The sequence below is a fragment of the Saimiri boliviensis genome, chromosome 6 (genome assembly GCF_048565385.1).
Source record: "Saimiri boliviensis isolate mSaiBol1 chromosome 6, mSaiBol1.pri, whole genome shotgun sequence".
NCBI lineage: Eukaryota > Metazoa > Chordata > Mammalia > Primates > Cebidae > Saimiri > Saimiri boliviensis.
Window position 1 is genome coordinate 59,876,071 of NC_133454.1, and position 20,077 is coordinate 59,896,147.

General features: G+C 37.1%; 1 protein-coding gene across 1 annotated transcript; it reads right to left on the bottom strand.

Moving 5' to 3' along the window:
* Positions 1-847: 847 nt before the first annotated feature.
* Positions 848-1,780, bottom strand: OR8B12 (olfactory receptor family 8 subfamily B member 12). The gene has a single exon (XM_003923561.3). It carries the CDS (start codon positions 1,778-1,780, stop codon positions 848-850), a length of 933 nt encoding a protein of 310 aa, XP_003923610.1.
* Positions 1,781-20,077: the final 18,297 nt, after the last annotated feature.

Consider the following 20,077-nt stretch of genomic DNA (forward strand, 5'->3'; position numbering starts at 1 on the left):
ATTATTTACTGCGCCTCTAAAACTTTCAAACCCTTAGTTGATTATCCTAAACCATAGATTTCTCCATTATAGCTCAAACACCCAAACTAACCCTTGAAAAATCTCTACATTCTGATTCTTTTAGTCTTCAAATGAATGTATGATTTTCTACTTAGCATCTTGATAACGCTTAATCCTATGGAAGTCCTAATTCCCTAGACTGAGTTCCTAGGGTTTCACACAACCTCAATCTTAACATCACTCACATACTACAATCTTAACACATTCTCTTCTTATTTAGCCAAGACCAATTTAAGAAAATGTTTCATCTTCTATCCACTTAAAAAATGAAATATTTAAAAATTATTTACTGAAGTTACATTAAATTACTAGGAACAGAATTAGTTTTAATGTGTTAAGTTTTCATACTTCTAAAAGGAAATCTACAAGGGCAGCAATGAGGCGTGAAAAAAAGCCATAAAGAAAAACAAAGCAGATTGGAATACAAGGACCTGGACTCCAGTCCCAGTTGTGGCACCAAGTGGTTGTGTGTCCTTGAGCAACTTACGTATTTCTGAGTCTCCAACACTTATTAATTGAGGAGGCTAGACTAAATAATGTATAAGGCCAATTTACAATTAAGTGATCTATGATTATAGAAAAATTTGCATAAAATGAAGAAATCTTGGAATAGCTGAGGTAGAGCAGAGATGGGGAGAATATGCCTGCACTAAACACTCATCCAAATGTAAAAACTTTAAATTTTCTTTCTGTACAAGACAGGAAAAATAATGGAACTTGGATCTCATTGAAAACACACACTAATAAGGAAAGCATTATATCTCCTTCCTCAAATACTACTCCTTTCTTAAGAAAATATTTTTTTGCCCAAAATTCTTCTCAGGGCAACTTTGACATCCTTGTTCCTCAAGCTATAGATTAGTGGATTTAACATGGGGACTATGATGGTATAGAAAAGAGAGGACACTTTCCCTTGCTCAAGGGGCAGGATGGAAGGAGGTTTGAGATACATGAAAGCCCCAGAACCAAAGAAAAAAGAAACTACAATTATGTGGGAACTGCAAGTACTAAAGGCTTTGGACCTGCCCTCTGTAGAACTGATGTGAAGAATGCTGGAGAGGATGAGAGCATAAGAAATAAAGATGGTGACAATGGGCATTCCAATGTCAACAGCCACAACAATAAAGACCACCAACTCATTCACGTAAGAGCTGTTGCAGGAGAGCTCAAGGAGAGGAAGGATGTCACACATGAAATGATTGACAAGGTTGTCAGCACAGAAGGTCAGGTTCATTATGCTTCCTGTGTGGGCCATGGCCCCAGCAAACCCCATCCCATAGGCACCCAACAAAAGGAGAAAACACACCTGGGGAGACATAGTGATTGTGTACAACAGTGGGTTACAGATGGCCACATAGCGGTCATATGCCATTGCTGACAGGATGAAAGATTCAGAGACGACAAAGAAGCAGAAGAAAAAGAGCTGAGTCATACACCCTGTAAAGGAAATTGTGTTCTTCCTTGAGACAAAACTCATCAGCATTTTGGGAGTGATGGTAGTGGAGTAACAGAAATCTATTAAAGAGAGATTAAAGAGGAAGAAGTACATGGGAGTGTGCACATGAGCGTTCAGCCCAATCAGAGCTATTAAGCCCAGGTTTCCCACCATGGTGGCCATGTAGAAACCCAGAAACAGGAAGAAGAGGGGGATCTGGAGTCCAGGATGGTAGGTTAAGCCTTCAAGGATAAACTCTGTCACAGAAGAGTTTTTGGCTACCATTCTCCTTGGTCTGGCAGAAGAAGTCTGAGGGGACAAGAGAAGAGGACCACTTAGAAAGAGACATCACCACCACATTCCTGGTCTCTTTCTCCCATACTTGGAGAGGGAATTCTAGGAGAGAGATTTGAACTTTGGTAGGAGGTTTTTACCACTCACTATGTTTCAATCTTCAGAGTCCAAGTAATTATAACTTCCAAAGTGTAATATGAAACTAAACTTTAACTGCAGAATAAGAGTTACCAATACGAGGTACCCCAGAAGGGGTACCAAAAATAAGCTGAATGTCTTTTAGATCCTTAAGTCAGTCCCTTTTCTATATCTTTCCCTCCCCTATCTCTGCTTCACTTGGTAAAACCTGGACCTCTTCCCTGAAGGGAGTCCTGAAATGCAGAAGCCACAGTGGCTGTGCTCAGAGCTTTCACCTCTGGGTCCATGCTGTCAGATCAAGAAAGTGAGGTCGTACTTTTCCAAGATCTCTTAGCTCAAGTGGCTATACATTGAATAATTTTTTAAAGCTGACACTTATGGCCAGGTGCATTGGCTTATGCCTGTAATCCCAGCACTTTGGGAGGCCGAGGCAGGTGGATCACTTGAGCCAAGGAATTCAACACCAGCTTGAGCAACATGGCAAAACCCCGTCTCTACCAGAAACACAAAAATTAGCCTGGCAGGTGGCAGGCGCCTGTAATTCCAGCTACTCGGGAGGCTGAGGCAGGAGAATCCAGCCTGGGTGGCAGAGCAATACCCTGTCTCAAAAAGAGAAAAAAACAAAAGCTAACACTTATTGAGTAGTTGCTACAAGAGGCTCTGTTCGAAGAGCCATGTAGCAATATTATTATCTTTATTTCACAGATAAAGCAAGTAAGATGACATAACTAGCCAAAAGCCTTCAAACCACTGAGTTGCAGTCAGAAGGTGAATTTCGGCAGTATGGCTCAAAAGGTTTGCACTTGAAATCACCATGTTACGTAAATGACCAGCATCAGGGCAAGCACTCACCTTCCTTCCCTTTAGAGCCGTAAATGCTATACCTTATTGCCTCTTGTTCACATTCTGAGGAGGAAGATGACCCTAGTGAAGAGAGGATGACAGCTTTGAGCTCAGAGCCCTCTCTCTCTTCCCAGTACAGGTCAAAGGATCAGAACCTCCAATATATTTCATAACACTTCCTGCACTGAAGAACATGACTTCCAATTGTTTATTTGCCCAAAGGCCTCTCCAGCTTCTAAAAAGGAGACACAGCCTTTTCCTGACCAGTGAATAACAAAAGACTAAAGAGTTTTATTCTGGATTACTGACTTCAGTGAACTGATTATGAAGATAGAGACTCCCTCAAGACCACTTCCTCAGGGATTACTTTCCCTAAGGAAGAAGAAATGTTTGTTTACCTCTTGGAATTGCTTGATGGCTTTCAATTAACATGTATCCAGTACTATTAAGGGAAAATCATTGTGAGAAAAATTATTATCATTACCATTTCTTGAATACCCAATAATGTACCTAACATGGTACCCTTATTCCTGGCTGCCAAGATCCAAAGCACATATATACAAACTTATCTTTATTTATTTCTCACAATACCCATTTTACAGGTAAGTTACTCACAGAGGCAAGATGTTTCAGATTCCACAAATATGCTTAGTTCTGTTTGACTCCAAGCCCCTTATGTGGCTGTTAGACTGAACTACCTCCCAAGGACAGCTACTGAAATCCATAACACAGAACCCTTGCCTTCTTGGATCTGACAGTCTCTTGGAAAATAGCAAGTAAATCTTCAATAAATTTAATTTTTAAAAGGAAGCAATTGGAGCCTGGAAAGTTTAGCACAAAGGGCTATTGTAATTTAGAATAGGATATTCAAAAATTTACTCATATTCCATTCATCTCAGGAATTAATTGCACTATTCCCAGCTCAGATAAGAAAAGACTCCTCCTGTTCCCCTCCCCTGTCCTCTTGCGGAGTGTATGTTTAATGGTAATAAGAATCCCTATCAGGTAACTGCTCTCAGTATCTGCCAAGACCAGCCTTTCTCTAAATTAATAACTAGTCAAAATTCCCGTTGGCTGTCCCTGCCTTCCGCCCACTTTTCTTTGAGCATTTCTCCCAACTGACTTTCCATCTGTTCGGTGCCCTCAAACTGAATCCTAGTATATCAGATTCCCATTGCAGGAACACATCCACATTTGTTCTTCCTCTTTGGTTTGCATTTGTCTTTTACTCCACACCTTCAACCTCTGCCTGGACTCAAATTGTCTATCCTGTGCAGAAATCGAAAACATTCCTATACATTAATAACAGACAAACAGAGAGCCAAATCAAGAGCAAATTCCCATTCACAATTGCTACCAAGAGAAAAAAATACCTAGGAATACAACTAACAAAGGATGTAAAGGACCTCTACAAGGAGAACCACAAACCACTGCTCAAGGAAATGAGAGAGGATACAAACAGATGAAAAAACATTCTACACTCATGGTTAAGAAGAATCAATATTGTGAAATTGGTCATACTGCCTAAAGTAATTTATAGATTCAACACTATCCCCATCAAGCTACCATTGACCTTCTTCACAGAATTGGGGAACAAAAAACTTTAAACTTCCTGTGGAACCAAAAGAGAGCCCACATAGCCAAGTCAATACTAAGCAAAAAGAACAAAGATGGAGGCATCATGCTACCTGACTTCAAACTATACTACAAGGCAACAGTAATCAAAACAGCATGGTACTGGCACCAAAACAGAGATATAGACCAATGGAACAGAACAGAGACCTCAGAAGCAATGCCACACATCTACAACCATCTGATCTTTGACAAACCTGACAAAAATAAGCAATGGGGAACAGATTCCCTGTTTAATAAGTGGTGTTGGGAAAACTGCCTAGCCATGTGCAGAAAGCAGAAACCAGACCCCTTCCTGACACCTTACACTAAAATTAACTCCAGATGGATTAAAGACTTAAACATAAGACCTAAAATCCCTAGAAGATCACCTAGGCAAAACCATTCAGGACATAGGCATAAGCAAGGACTTCATGATTAAAACACCAAAAGCAATGGCAACAAAGGCAAAATAGACAAATGGGATCTAATTAAACTCCAGAGCTTCTGTACAGCAAAAGAAACAATCCTTAGAGTGAACCAGCAACCAACAGAATGGGAAAAAATTTTGCACTCTACCCATCTGACAAAGAGCTAATATCCAGAATCTACAAAGAACTAAAGCAGATTTACAAGAAAAAAAAAACAAACAAACCCATTCAAAAGTGGGCAAAGGATATGAACAGACACTTTTCAAAAGAAGACATATATGAGGCCAACAAACATATGAAAAAATGCTCATCATCACTGGTCATTAGAAAAATGCAAATCAAAACCATATTGAGATACCATCTCACATCAGTTAGAATGGTGATCATTAAAAAATCTGGAGACAATAGATGCTGGAAAGGATGTGGAGAAATAGGAACACTTTTACACTGTTGGTGGGAGTGTGAATTAGTTCAATCTTTGTGGAAGACAGTGTGGCAATTCCTTAAGGATCTAGACATAGAAATTCCATTTGACCCAGCAATCCCATCACTGGGTATATGCTCAAAGGATTATAAATCATTCTGTTACAAAGACATATGCATGCATATGTTCATTGAGGCACTGTTCACAATAGCAAAGACTTGGAACCAACCCAAATGTCCATGAAGGATAAACTGGATAAAGAAAATGTGGTACATATACACCATGGAATACTATGCAGCCATAAAAAAGAATGAGTTCATGTCCTTTGCAGGGACATGGATGAATCTGGAAACCATCATTCTCAGCAAACTGATGCAAGAATGGAAAATCAAACACCACATGTTCTCACTTATAAGTGGGTGTTGAACAATGAGAACACATGGGCACAGGGAGGGGAACATCAAACACTGGGATATGTTAGGGGATGGGGGACCAGGGGAGGGACAGCAGGGTTGGGGAGGTTGGGGAGGAATAACACTGAGAGAAATGTCTGATGTAGGTGACAGGCGGATGGAGACAGCAAACCACCATGGCATATGTCTACCTATGCAACAATCCTGCAAGATCTGCACATGTACCCCAGAACTTAAAGTACAATTTTTTAAAAAATTGTCTATCCTATGTCTCAGTCTCTAAGATAGTTACTTATTTTCTTTTGTGTTAAACCCACAAACTCATAAAATTTTAGACCTGAAAAGACTTGAGAGAACATCCCATTCAGTGTTTCCCAAACTTAGCTTGTTATCACAATTACCTAGAATATTCATTAAAAAGAAATGCTAGGCTCCAACGATACCTTTGGAATCAGAATCTCCACAGGTATGGATATGGTGGCTGTGCTGTGTTTTTAAATCTTCCCAAGCATTTCCAATGCCAGGAACTAATAGATCATAGAACTATTATTTGCCTTCGTCTTACAGACAAAGACTACTAAAAAGTTCAAATAAGTAAAGCCATTAGTCCAAGATCACAGATCTCTTCTAAGTCTCCACATTTCCAATCTCTCCTCATTCATGAACACACCTGACCTTAATTTTGGCTGTAGTGTAAAACAGAAATAATGGAAACGTAAGTTATCAGACTTGTTACTTCAGTTGTGATGGTATAGTTATTATTGCACTTACTTCTCTGACCACACACACACACAAAACAACAACAACAACAACAAAAAACTGGAAAAGGTATATAAAGCAACTACTTGCAATATTTGGAAAGTAGATAACATAGAAATGAAATTCTTGAGAAAAGGCAAGAAGATGGGGTAATTAATACATTCACTCCAACTTTCTTTAGGGCCAGTTTCCAAACCATGCATAGTAATGGAGCCCAGACAAATGGCAGCAGCTTCTACTAGTGAAATGAAGAAAGTTCCGAGCTTAAGGAGACTAAAACAGCTGAAATTTGTGGGGCAAGAAATGGAGAAGAAGCTAAAATAAAATAAAAGGACCCTCAGGTACCTATACAAAGGCCTCCCTTAAGTTCTTGGCTGAATCCTAAATTTTTTATGTATAGATAGGCCAAGATTCTACCAGCTTAGGAGACAACAGCTTCTGGGGGGCTAAAAACAGAACAGAGATCACAGAGGATGCACAGTGCCTGATAAACGTTAGAATTCTGACATACTGAAAATGGAGAGACCTTGGTCAGCAAGCCAGGCATTAGGATGAGACCCCTGAAAAGTCATACACTAATAGTAAAGACTATGCCCTTGTGCTAAGGGCAAAACTGAATCATAACAAAGGCTAAACTCAGGTCTTAACAGGATCAAAGTGATTTGACAGTAAATTAACTACATCCCAGAACAAAATATAACACTCTGTAGCAAAGACCAATGTAATCCACTGTCTCTAAAACATATCCACAGTGTTTAATATCACAAAGTCAAAAATTACTAGAAACACAAAGAAGCAAGAAAATATGACCCAAAATCAAGATGGAAAAATATATTAGAAGCAGATCCACAACTGACCTATATGTTGAAATTGGCAGACAAAGACTTTAAAATAGAAGTTATTTTAGGACAGAATTGGCTAATATATGGTAAATTCCAACAAAGCAATAGAAATGATGAAGATAACCAAATGAAAATTTCAAAACTAAAAAATCTTGGAAATAAAAATTCACCAGATTAGCTTAATAGCATATCAGGCACAGTCAAAGAAAAGATAAGTATAAGCAAAGACAAATCAACAAAAATTATTCATACTAAAGTATGGACAGGGAAAAAATAATTTTGAAAAAGAACATGGCAACTAAAACCTTTAAGGCAGTGCTAAATAGTCCAATATATGTATAATTAGAGTTCCAAAATGTGAATAAAGTGATAATTTAGTAGAAATAATTTTTAAGAGATAATAGCTAAAATTTTTCCAAATTTTTCCAACTGTTGAAAACCAATAACACATTTTTTAAAAAGCAGCTTAAAAGCAATCTGAGATATAAAGATATACTGCATTCAAAGAAGCAAAAATAAGAATAATAACTGACTTAAAATAAAAGAAATAGAAATCAGAAGACACTGTAATGACCCTTTAAATATTGAAAGGAAAAAAAATTGTCAACCTAGTATTGACAAAAACATCTTGGCTAAAATAGCCTTTAAAGGAAGTTTTAGACAAAAGGCAAAAGAATATGTCACCAACAAGCCTACACCCCAAAAAAGCTGAGAAGGGGAGAGGGAAATGGTTCCAGATGAAAGCTTAGATCTCTAGGAAGAAATGTAGAATACTAAAAATAGTAAATATGTGGGTAAATATAACAGCCTATTTTAAATTTTTCTTTAAATTTAAATTAAATTACTTTAACCATTTAAAGCAATTACTTTAACCATTTAAAGCAATAGAAAACAATTGATGGTAGATTTACAATGTGTAGAAGTAAAATATATGAAATGCCAATAACACAATAAAACATAACACAGTAATACAAATAATGCAATAAAAATAACATAGAGAGCTATAGTTAAAATTCTAGCAGAAAATATAAAATGAAATATTTTTTAAAATGTAAATAACCTAAGAAGAACAAATTTAAATTACTCATTTTAAAAATCAATTAACATTATCCACCACATTAATAGAATAAAACAGTAAAATTATATAATCATCTCAATAGATGCAGAAAGAATATTTGATAAAAGACAATACTTATTCATGATAAGAATGCTCAACAACATAAGAATAGGAAGGAGTATTCCGAATCTGATAAAAGATGTCCACGAATAACTTACAGCTAAAAACCTACATCATACTCAATAGTGAAATACTGATTGTTTTTATTCAAGGTCAATAATAAGTCTAAAATGTTCACTTTCATAAGGTTTATCCAACATTGTTTGGGAAGTTCTAGCCCACTTAATAGGGGAAATTTTTGAGCCTCTTAACAATCTCAAAAAGAACAAGTTGGGCACCATGGCTCACACTTGTAATGCAAGCACTTTTAAAGGACGAAGTGGGTGGATCACATGAACCCAGGAGTTGGAGACCAACCTGGGCAACGGCCACAAAGGAGGCTAAGGTGGGAAACCCATCTGAGCCCAGGGAGGGAAAGGCTGCAGTGAAACATGATCACACCACTGCACTCCTGCACCCCAGTCAAGGTGACAGACTGAGACCCTGTCTCAAAAGAAAAAGGACACCAAAATATCAAGCACATAATAAAAAATTTTTCTTGACCGCCTCTCCCTCCACCACCTTGCTGAACACTGCTTCTGACCGACTTTCCAGCTGCTCAGTGCTCTCAAACTAAATCCTCCACCATAAGATTGCCAGTGTCAGTTTGTTCTCCATGATTTGTTTGCATAAAGAGGACTAAAAAATGGGAATGGAAGATATAAAACCATTTTAATTCATACATGACTTAGGTATACATCAAAATCAAAGGAAGCCTATAAACAGACTATTGGAACTTAAAAGTGAATTTAATAGTCATAGAACGCAAGTTTATTGCATAAAAATTAACTGCATTTCTACAAACTAGCAAAAAAAATTACAAAATGAAATTTTACAATACCATTGACACTAGCAACAAAAATTGAAACACTTAAGAATTTATTTAACAAAAATTTTGTATACCTCTATATTGAAAACTATAAGATATAACTGAATAATATTTAGAAAAAAATATATATATGGAAAGATATATTCATGGATTGGAAAACTAAATATTGTTATTACATCTACCTAAATTAATCAATGGATTCAATTCAATAGTGGTTCAAATACCAACAGATATGTTGACAGAAATTGACAAAATAATTCTAAAAGTTATATAAAAATGCAAAGAACCTAGAATGGCCAAGAAACTTTGAAAAAGAAGAAAGTTGGAGAACTTAACACTACTTGACTCTAAGAATTATATAAAATTGCAGAAATTAAAACAGTTTAGTAGAGAAGTAAAGACTGGCAAATAGATTAATAGAGCAGAACACAGTCCCCACAAACAGACCCACTTATAGGGTCAATTGATTTTTAAAAAAAAAAAAAACACTCTTATATCACTAGTAGAAATGTAAAATGGTAGAACCATGTGTAAAAGTTGCAGTATGTAATAAAACAAAACAAATACCCTGGACCCAGCAATTTCACTTCTTTGTATATACCCAAAAAAGTAATGCATATTTACACAAAAAAACTTAAACAAAAATATTTATAGCCACTTTATTTTTAACAGCCAAAAAGTAGACATGACCCAAATATGCATCAACAGAAGAATACATAAACAAGCCATGGTATAATCACTAAATGGAATACAACTCAACAATAAAAAGGAGCAGACTATTGATATATGCAGCAACCTGAGAGAAATCTTGAAAAAAAAAATAATAGATTTCTCTGGAAAAGTACACTAGGAACACACTGAAGATAACCTACAATGCTATAATTAACAGCGATTTACTAGCCAGTGGGTAACCTCCAATAGTCACTAAGTAAGAGAGTGACATTCATTAATTCATTCAACAAAATTTCAGAAACTATATCTCAGACACTGTTCTAGGGGCTGCAGTTTAACCAAAACAAGTCTCTGCCCTTATTGAGCTTGTATTCTAGCAGAAGGAAGGCAGACAATAAATAAGTAACTTATGTAATATATTAGATGATGAGAGCAATAAAAAAAAAAAAAAAAGGAAAGAGAATACAAAGGGCAAGGGTTGTAAGTTGTACATTTAAATAGGATGGTAGAGTTAGGCCTCTTTGAGAGAATGACATTTAAGCCATCTTGAAAGACTGTGATCAGAGTTGTGCTGGTCAGTCGTAGTTACTCTAGTGACTACTGGGTGAATGTTGTTTAGTGTATCTCAGTGCATCATTGTTCCATGCTTCAGACAATAGCTCTACCCATAGCACTGGCTTAAATGAACAAATACTGGACATTATAACAAGTTAGAGAAGCAAAAGACCTCTCTGAGCATTTTACAAAATCATAAGTTATGCAATGAAGATCACTACCTGTACACATTTCTGATCTTTAAACAACCAGCACTAGCTGCTCTAAATTCCCTTCATTTCCCCATTCGCCCTCAAGAGGGGATCTGCTGAAATCATTTCTATGGGGACAGAGTGAGCTGCTGAGTAGCCACCTACACTCCAAATCCTTTCACAGGGCCATTTACAATGCTTTTAGCCCAGAAGGAAAGAAACTTATATTTGGAAAAACTCAAACCTCATTGAGAAAATAGGGAAGCTATGTTTTTAATCAGGGTACTCTTAAGAAGTTTATGAAATCATACCATAAACGTATGACTTTTTGTCAAGTCCATCTTCAATCACAGTGTCAGTCACTTCACATTTATATTTGGGCACACATCAGCATCTGTTTGCTTATCCACCCTCTGGGAGACATTTTCACCCTGTATTCCACAATAATGGTGCCTCATCTGTAGATTTACACTTAGAAATGTGCTGTGTCCTACAGTGTCTCTAATGAGTGCCAATGTCTGATCATAATCCCACTACACGTAAGTTACAAATGGAGAAAAACAATTAACTATCATAAACTCTCTTGGGTACCCAAAAACAGAGAAAACCTCAGGGGTTCATTAAAAGCTGGCTTTCTGCTAAGAGCCTTAGAAGTTTCTTGTCTGGGCTGGGCATGGTGGCTCACTCCTGTAATCCCAGCACTTTGGGAGGCAGAAGCAGGCAGATCGTGAGGTCAGGAGATGGAGACCATCCTCGCCAACATGGTGAAACCCCGTCTCTACTAAAAATACAAAAACGAGCTGGATGTTGTGGTGTGTGCCTGTAATCCCAGCTACTCAGGAGGCTGAGACAGGAGAATTGCTTGAACCCAGGAGGCGGAGATTGCAGTGAGCCGAGATAGTGCCACTACACTCCAGCCTGGTGCCGTTTCAAAAAAAAAAAAAAAAAGCTTCTTGTCTAGATGATACGACACCAAGAAAAGTTCCTGTGGGTTGATGTCATTTCAGAGACCATTGCCGTGAAAACTTATTTCAAATGCATTTCAACCATGGCTTTTCCAAAGTCAGATTCACTGATGACTTGCTTCAGCACAAGCAGGAAACAGCATAGAATGAAATACTTTTGACTGTGTTCATTTTGGTACTGCTGGTTCTTCCTCCTGCCTTATAGTTCACCTTTTTCAGGGTCCTATGCACTTCCTTTTTTTCTGTAGGGTTTGGTAAGCTCATCTATTCAACAAGCTCCTCTATATGGAGGCTCCCAAATTTGTAACTTTAGCTTTCATATTTCTTTTTTTATATATACTTTAAGTTCTGGGATACATGTGCAGAACACACCAGCTTGTTACAGAGGTATACATGTGCCATGGTGATTTGATGCACCCATCAACCCATCATCTAATTTTAAGCCCTGCGTGCATTAGTTATTTATACTAACATTCTCCCTCCCCTTGTCCTCCCCCCTCTGACAGGCCATGGTGTGTGATGTTCCCCTCCCTGTGCCCATGTATTCTCACTGTTCAACTCCCACTTATGAGTGAGAACATGTGGTGTTTGGTTTTCTGTTCCTGTGTTACTTTGCTAAGAATGATGGTTTCCAGCAAAGGACATGGACTCATTCTTTTTTATAGCTGCATAGTATTCCATGATGTATATGTGCCACAGATATATAGACTAATGGAACATAATAGAGGTCTCAGAAATAACACCACACATCTGTGACCATCTGATCTGCATCAAACCTGACAAAAACAAGCTATGGGGAAAGAATTCCCTATTTAATAGCTTTCATATTTCTATTAAGCCCAAAGACTGGTATTCAATCACTTTACTAGACATTTCCAATAGGCTGTCTAGTGGTCATTACAAATACTAACTTGAAAGCTGAGCTCCTGTTCTCTTCTACAAAAGCATTGTTTAAGTGGGTACTACACTGTAATTCCTTTCCATTGTAGTATCAGGAAGGTGACCACATGTCAATTTGCCTAGAATACTCCCAATTTTTGCCTGTTGTTTCAGCAAAACTATTAATAGCCCCTTCTTTCTGTCTCAGATATATTCTAATGAATGTTAAATTATGGCCTCCCTAGTATTCAGAACAGAACTTTAGAATTAGATGAACCTCAACACAAATCCTGGCTCTACCTCTTATTAGATATGTGACCTTAGGAAGTGTCTAACCTCTCTCTGAACTGCAAGTCCCTAATCTTAAAATAAATACAATAACCAACCTCAAATGATTATTGTAATGAATAAGTGGTGCTAATTACAGCACTTAGAAGACATAAAACAAAGTAGTTTAAATAATATTGGTATTCAGAATTATTTATCTTAATCGTGATGTCTTATATAGCTAGTAGTGTAAGAATAGGCTGAAACAGAGACAGCAGCAGGCAGGGAGATCAGCTAGAAGACTTTCCACAAGCAGTAAATCCAAAAAGAGATGAACAGTATAGGAGACGTGGTAATTGGATAATTAACATGATTTGATGTTTCAACGGTACAGGAGAGAATGATGGAAAGAGGCACAAATCAAAATTGACTAAGATTTTAAGCCCAGGGAGTCAGGAATAGAATGACATAAATGAAGAATCAAAGGGTAATGAACTCAATTTTAGAAAAGACCGTAGAGCACTGGCAGAACCTTTAAAAGGCAAAGATCAGAAAGAAGTCAGCAATAAAAGATCACAACTTGGGAGAAAATAGGTAGATATGAAAGGTGGAGAATTATAAGAATGGAGATGATCACAAAAAGCAGAGGAATGGTGAATTGCTCCAAACAAGTGTGTTTAAAGAGAAAATAATTGCAATCTAAAAACTGAAACTTTCCTCAAAAATGCCCACAAATGGAAAAAAGGGGTTGACCAATCAAAGTATTTAAAAGTCATTTGTAGCATCTAAGAACAGGCTTTGGAGTCAAACAGCCCTGGAATTAAATCCCTACTCTAATTAACTGTGTGAACTTGCACAAGTTGCTTAACACTGTGTAAACTCGGTGTTCCCATCTGAAAAACAGGAATCACAATAAGAAACTTAAAGGTATTTGTGAGAATATATGCGGCCTTAGTCAATATTCAACTTAGAAAATAATTGTGCAATAAATGAGAATTTCACTGATGTCAAAAGAGAAGTACATTTCAAGGGTGAGGAATAACTATATTTCTGAGCAGTCAAGAGGAAGAACTGAAAGTGACTTTGAATCAGATCATTCTCTTGCCCTCCTGTTCACTCACTATTACATTAATCTCTATATGTGCTTAGTCTAAAGAAGCCTTCCACTATTAATCGATTATTTCAAGCCACAACTCTATTCTAGATAAAAATCTCCTTTCAGGAAAAATCTATATTCTATAACTTTTGTGTACACTAACACACTCAGTATCTGATACAGTGACAAACACATTATAGGTGCTCCTTTAAAATCTTATTGAATATAATGGACTTTCATATAAATACACTTCATTGAAAATCTATATTGCAAACCCATAAATTCAGGGATGGTCTTTCATTTTCTGAAATAATACACCAGGAGTTCCCGTAGTCATTTGGTGACCCTCCTTAACTACCCTGCTCCACGCCAAAATGAAAAGAAAGAGAACTAGTTTAAAAAATTAACTCAAGGTCTTTAATATGCTAGTATTGGTGTTTCATTGACAATTATGCCAGATAATGTATGCCTACTGAGTGAGACTTCCAAAGTCAAAGTATTTGTAAAAGAAACTACACAGAAACTTACCACAGAGGCAGTAGAAATAATTTGGTTTACAGAGCTGTCCCAGGACACATGTTTGTTACAAGTAGGTACCACAAAGCTACCCAAAATAAAATTCTTAAATGTTACATTTCCGGACGCAGTAGCTCATGCCTGTAATCCCCACACTTTGGGAGGCCAAGGCGGGCAGATCACCTGAGGTCAGGAGTTCAAGACCAACCTGGCCAACATGGTGAAACCCCGTCTCTACTAAAAATACAAAAATTAGCTGAGTGTGATAGTGGGTGCCTGTAGTCACAGCTACTAGGGAGGCTGAGTCAGGAGAATCACTTGAAGTCTCAGTGGTACAGGAGAGAATGATAGAAAGAGGCACAAATCAAAATTGACTAGGATTTTAAGCCCAGGGAGTCAGGAATAGAATAGAATGAGAGTTTAAGCCTAAGGAGTCAGGAGACAGAGGATGCAGTAAGCCATCTTTTTTGACTCTCCCTCAAAAAAAAATTACATTTCAGGAACATATGTGTTATTTCATAAAGCAAAATCTGCCGGTGCAATACTATAAAATCTAAAATTTCCCAAGAACAGAAAACAAATCAAGATATGCAATGGATTAAAGTAAAGAAGGGATTAAGCAGGAAAAATCTGAGATGATCTACAAGCGCAAGGTATGTGGTTTAATATGTAAAAGATGGGAGGTGATTCCAAGTGTAATGGAGACATCTTCATGGACAAGAAAATTTTTTAAAAAACAGATGTCTTAGATAAGCAGAAAACAAGGATTGAAGAGAATTTCCCCGGCTTACAAACACCTTTACTGGGAAAGAAAGTCACAGATTTTCTTGGTAAGGTGTTCCAGAATTTCACAAAGTCTGCTCGGGAACTTTACTCTGATAACTAGCTTAAATCAAGAAAAAATATGCTATTGTGGAAGGAGTCGAGTCTAAGATTTGGCTCTTATTGTATTGCCTTGAACAAGACATTAAATTCTCTTTGCCTGGTATTTCCCCCTCTGTAGAATAGCAATAATTAAACCTGACTTATCTATTATTTATGTCATGATGTCATTGAATAAATCAAATAGGATGTCTTTAAACTCAGTGAAAACTTTTCAGTACTGTTATACTTGATGCTGTTGATAGCTAACTTCTTCATGAACTATTCATATTCCTTTCCTTTCAAGACACATGAACTTTCTGATTTTCCTCCAACTTCTGGATACTTCCTTTCACTCTCATTCTCCTTCAAGTCTTCTTCATCTGCCTGTAAGTTTTGATGACCCACAGATCCTTAACTTTCTTCCTCTCATCCTACTTAACTTTCTCTGAAAGATATCCATACCCATGTCTTAAATACCTTAGTCTGTTGAAAATCAAATCTATATTTCTAGGCTAGATTTTTTTTACCTGAAATACCAAAAACTTACTAGACATCTCCACTTGAATGTCCCCCGGACACTTAAAACCAAACACATTGAAAACTTATTTTGTTATCTTCCCTGTGTTTATCAGTTCTCTTGCTGCTATGATAAAATACCTGAGATGGGGTAATTTATAAAGAAAAGAGGTTTAATTGACTCACAGTTTTGCATGGCTGGGGAAGCCTCAGGAAATTTACAATCATGGTAGAAGGCACCTCTTCACTGAGTGGCAGGAGACAGAATGAGTGCCAGCAGGGGAAATGCAGCTCACTCACTGTCAATAGAACAGAAAAGGGGGAACCATCCCCATTATTTAATTACCTCCCCCCAGGCCCCTCCAACAACATGTGGGGATTATGGGATTACAATTCAAGATGAGATTTGGGTGAGGACACATATCATTCTTTCTAAAATTTCTCTTTTTCCCATGTTACCCTATGTCAAAAGATGGCACCATTTTTCTAGTTTCTCAATCCCCTTCATCAATATCCAAAATATGTTCATTTCATCTGTTTTAAATATTCTTTTAATTTGTTTATTTATTGATTCTTAGAAGATCTTGCTGTGTCACCCAGGTTTGAGTACAATGTTGCAATTATAGCTCACTGTGGCCTCAATTTCCTGGACTCAAATAAACCTTCCCTGAGTACCTAGGACTACAGACACGTACCACCATACTCAGCTAAATTTTAAAATTATTTGTAGAGATAGAGTCTCACTGCATTGTCCAGGCTGGTCTCAAAATTCCTGTATTCAAGTGATTCTAGTGTCTCAGCCTCTCAAAGCACTAGGGATTACAGGAATCAACCACTTGATTTTATCATTTTTGTTTTTTTTATAGAGACAGTGTCTTGCCGTATTGCCCAGGCTGGTCTCAAACTCTCGGGCTTAAGCAGCCATCATGTCTCAGCCTCTCAAAATTCTGGGATTAGAGGGATAAGCCACCACTGTTGGCCTGATTTTCTCTCTCTGTCTCTCTCTTTCTCTCTCTCTCTCTCTCTCTTTTTTTTTTTTTTTTTTTTTTTTTTTTTGAGACAGAGTTTTGCTCAAAACTCTGGGCCATTGCACAGAGTGGAATGCAATGGCCCAGTCTTGGCTCATTGCAACCTCCACCTCCCGGGTTCAAGTGATTCTCCTGCCTCAGCCTCCCAAGTAACTGGGATTACAGACACCCGGCCTGGCTAATTTTTGTATTTTTAGTAGAGACAGGGTTTCACCATGTTGACCAGGCTGATCTCAAACTCCTGATCTCAGGTGATCTACCCACCTCAGCCTCCCAAAGTGATCTGATAACAGGCATGAGCTGATTTTATCTTTTAACAATATATGCTGGTGGCCTAAAAATCAAATCACTGAAAGATAATTAACCAAAAAATCAATTTACTGAAAGCCAATTCACTGAATATTCAATTTGTAGAATTACCAGTTTACTAAATTTATTTTTACTTTCAAGTTTTTTTGTAAGAAGTATGTGCTTATTTCATAAAATTGCAAAAATAAGTAAACATAAAACAGAAAATTCAAATAACTTATATAGGAGGCAGAGAGAAGAAAAGACCATGAAGAACAAAAGCAAAATATACACACAAGAAAATATACCTGCAATATAGTAAGCACTCAGAAAATGCTAGGTACTCATATTCTTTTTTTTTTTTTTTTTTTTGGAGACGGAGTTTCGCTTTTGTTACCCAGGCTGGAGTGCAATGGCGCGATCTCGGCTCACCGCAACCTCCGCCTCCTGGGTTCAAGCAATTCTCCTGCCTCAGCCTCCTGAGTAGCTGGGATTACAGGCACGCGCCACCACGCCCAGCTAATTTTTTGTATTTTTTTAGTAGAGACGGGGTTTCACCATGTTGACTAGGATGGTCTCGATCTCTCGACCTCGTGATCCACCCGCCTTGGCCTCCCAAAGTGCTGGGATTACAGGCTTGAGCCACCACGCCCGGCCGGTACTCATATTCTTAATACTTCATGTTTAAGAATATTAGCAACATATCAAAATACAAAGAACTATATCAATATTTCAAATGTTCTTAAGAAATATATCCTCTTCGATATATTTAAAAATATATTCTTCTCATAGACAAACCTTACAAATATATCCTACATATATATATATATATTCCTCAAATAACTAGCTTCTTTATCAATATATATATATATATATATATTCCTCAAATAACTAGCTTCTTTATCACCTCCTCCTCTTCTCCTTCTCCTTTTTCACCTTCTTCTTTCTTTTTCTTCTCCTTCTTCTTCTTCTTCTTCCTTCTCCTCCTTCCCCTCCTCCTCCTTCTCCTCCTCCTCCTCTTCCTTTTCCTTCTTGTTCACCTCCTTCTTTATACAAATAGTAATAAAATGTGGAATGTTTTAGAGGATTTTGAGGAGACGTGTCATTATCTGTTCGTCCCCCTGGATACTCCCGTTTAAAAGCTAGCACAACTAGATAGCAAAGTCCAATCCATGAATGACATCTATTTTTTTAAAAATAGGCCTCAACCACAAGCAGATGATTACAAACCATCAAGAACTAAAATCCTCCACAGTAGCAGCATCTGTGCAGGAAGAAACAGAAAGATGCAGCAGAACATCTAGTAAACCTGGAAAACCCTAAAGGATTGAAGGTATTCCATGTAGATCTCAGTAGGCCAATTTGAGAATAATACCTAAAACTGAAAAGGGTTGTGTATGTTAATTAGGGGGTGAATTTAAATGGGACCATGGTAAGATCTGAAGAGGGAGGTGTAGCAGTTTGGGCACCATAAACTCTCAGAACAAACCAACCAAAACTCTCTACAGGAATAAACTGGAAGGAATAAAACCCAAACTAAGCAGAACAGGAACATTATAGACAAAAGAAAAAAACGATCCAGAAAAAAAAAAAAAAAAAGCAGAAAAGGAACAGAACCAACAGATCTCAGGTGATAAGGCATCATATTTTTGACATTTCACAGAAACAACAAAGAAGGTGTGAAACTAGGAAAAAAACTAATTTGATATAAAAATGAATAGAAAACAATCAAGGTAAAATCCCATATAAAACTGTTACAAGAAAAAAATGTTTTTCTACAGAAAATATAGAGTAAGCCACAAAGACATGCCCACAAACAAATAATAAAACTCAGAATTAGTAAAATATTATAAATTAAGCAATAGGACACAGGAAATTGTTAGAAATAAAAGACAGTTTCAGAAATTGAGACTGGATGAGGAGTAACAGTAATGAAATAAGCACAACAGATACTGCCTTATGTGAAATCAAAGGTGAAAATAAAGGGGGGAAAATTAAATGAAAATGATTCGGCGGAAAGTAACAAGTGTAGACACTAGATAATGATCCAGCTGGCACCTAGTATAGAGTAGGAGCCTCAACAGAGAATTCTAAAGCAATAGAACAAGTAATAAAAACTATAATTCAAGAAACTTTCTGGCATAAAACAATAGATTTAAAGTAACATGTTAAAAGAAATGTCGCAACTAAGAAAATTGTCTCAGAATAAACATTAAAATATATCCTAGTAAGAGTATTAGATTTCAAAAAAAAAAGAGACACTTTGATAACTATGTAGTCCTACATTTCCTAGTTCTGTTTGAAAAGAGCTAGAAACAATGGCTAAGCCAAGAGCAATGAGCCTCTCTAGCACCTACTTTGTGTTCTTGATTTCAAGAACTAGGAAATGTAGGACTACATAGTTATGAAAGTGTTTCTTTTTTTTTGAAATCTAATAATCTTACTAGGATATATTTTAATGGTTGGGGGGAAGTGCGGGAGGGACGGGGGGTGGGGAGGTGGGGAGAGATAGCATGGAGAGAAATGACAGATATAGCTGAGGGGAAGGAAGGCAGCAAATCACACTGCCATGTGTGTACCTATGCAACAATCTTGCATGTTCTTCATATGTACCCCAAAACTTAAAATGCAGTAAAAAAGAAAAAAAAAAGAAATATCATTTCCCTGCTAAAAGAAATCAAGTTTCTTGAAGAAATGGTTGATTCCAGGTCTGAGGAATTAAATGTATGAAATGAGTTCCTAACACCTTGCCCTATCAGATAGCACAGAAGGTATAATATTAGAAACTACTAGCACAGTGTCGAAGACTCCAGAGACAAACTGAAGAGGATTCTACAGGCCAAAGGTAGAAAATTTTGATCAACAAAAATAACTGCATTAAATTAGCTTTGTTGTCCGGTGCAGTTATCTTACACATAAAATATGTTTACAGTGGTGAGATTATA

What these genes read in the sequence shown, in the direction of transcription:
- OR8B12 (XM_003923561.3), bottom strand. Translation starts at nt 1,780, where the DNA reads ATGGTAGCCAAAAACTCTTCTGTGACAGAGTTTATCCTTGAAGGCTTA.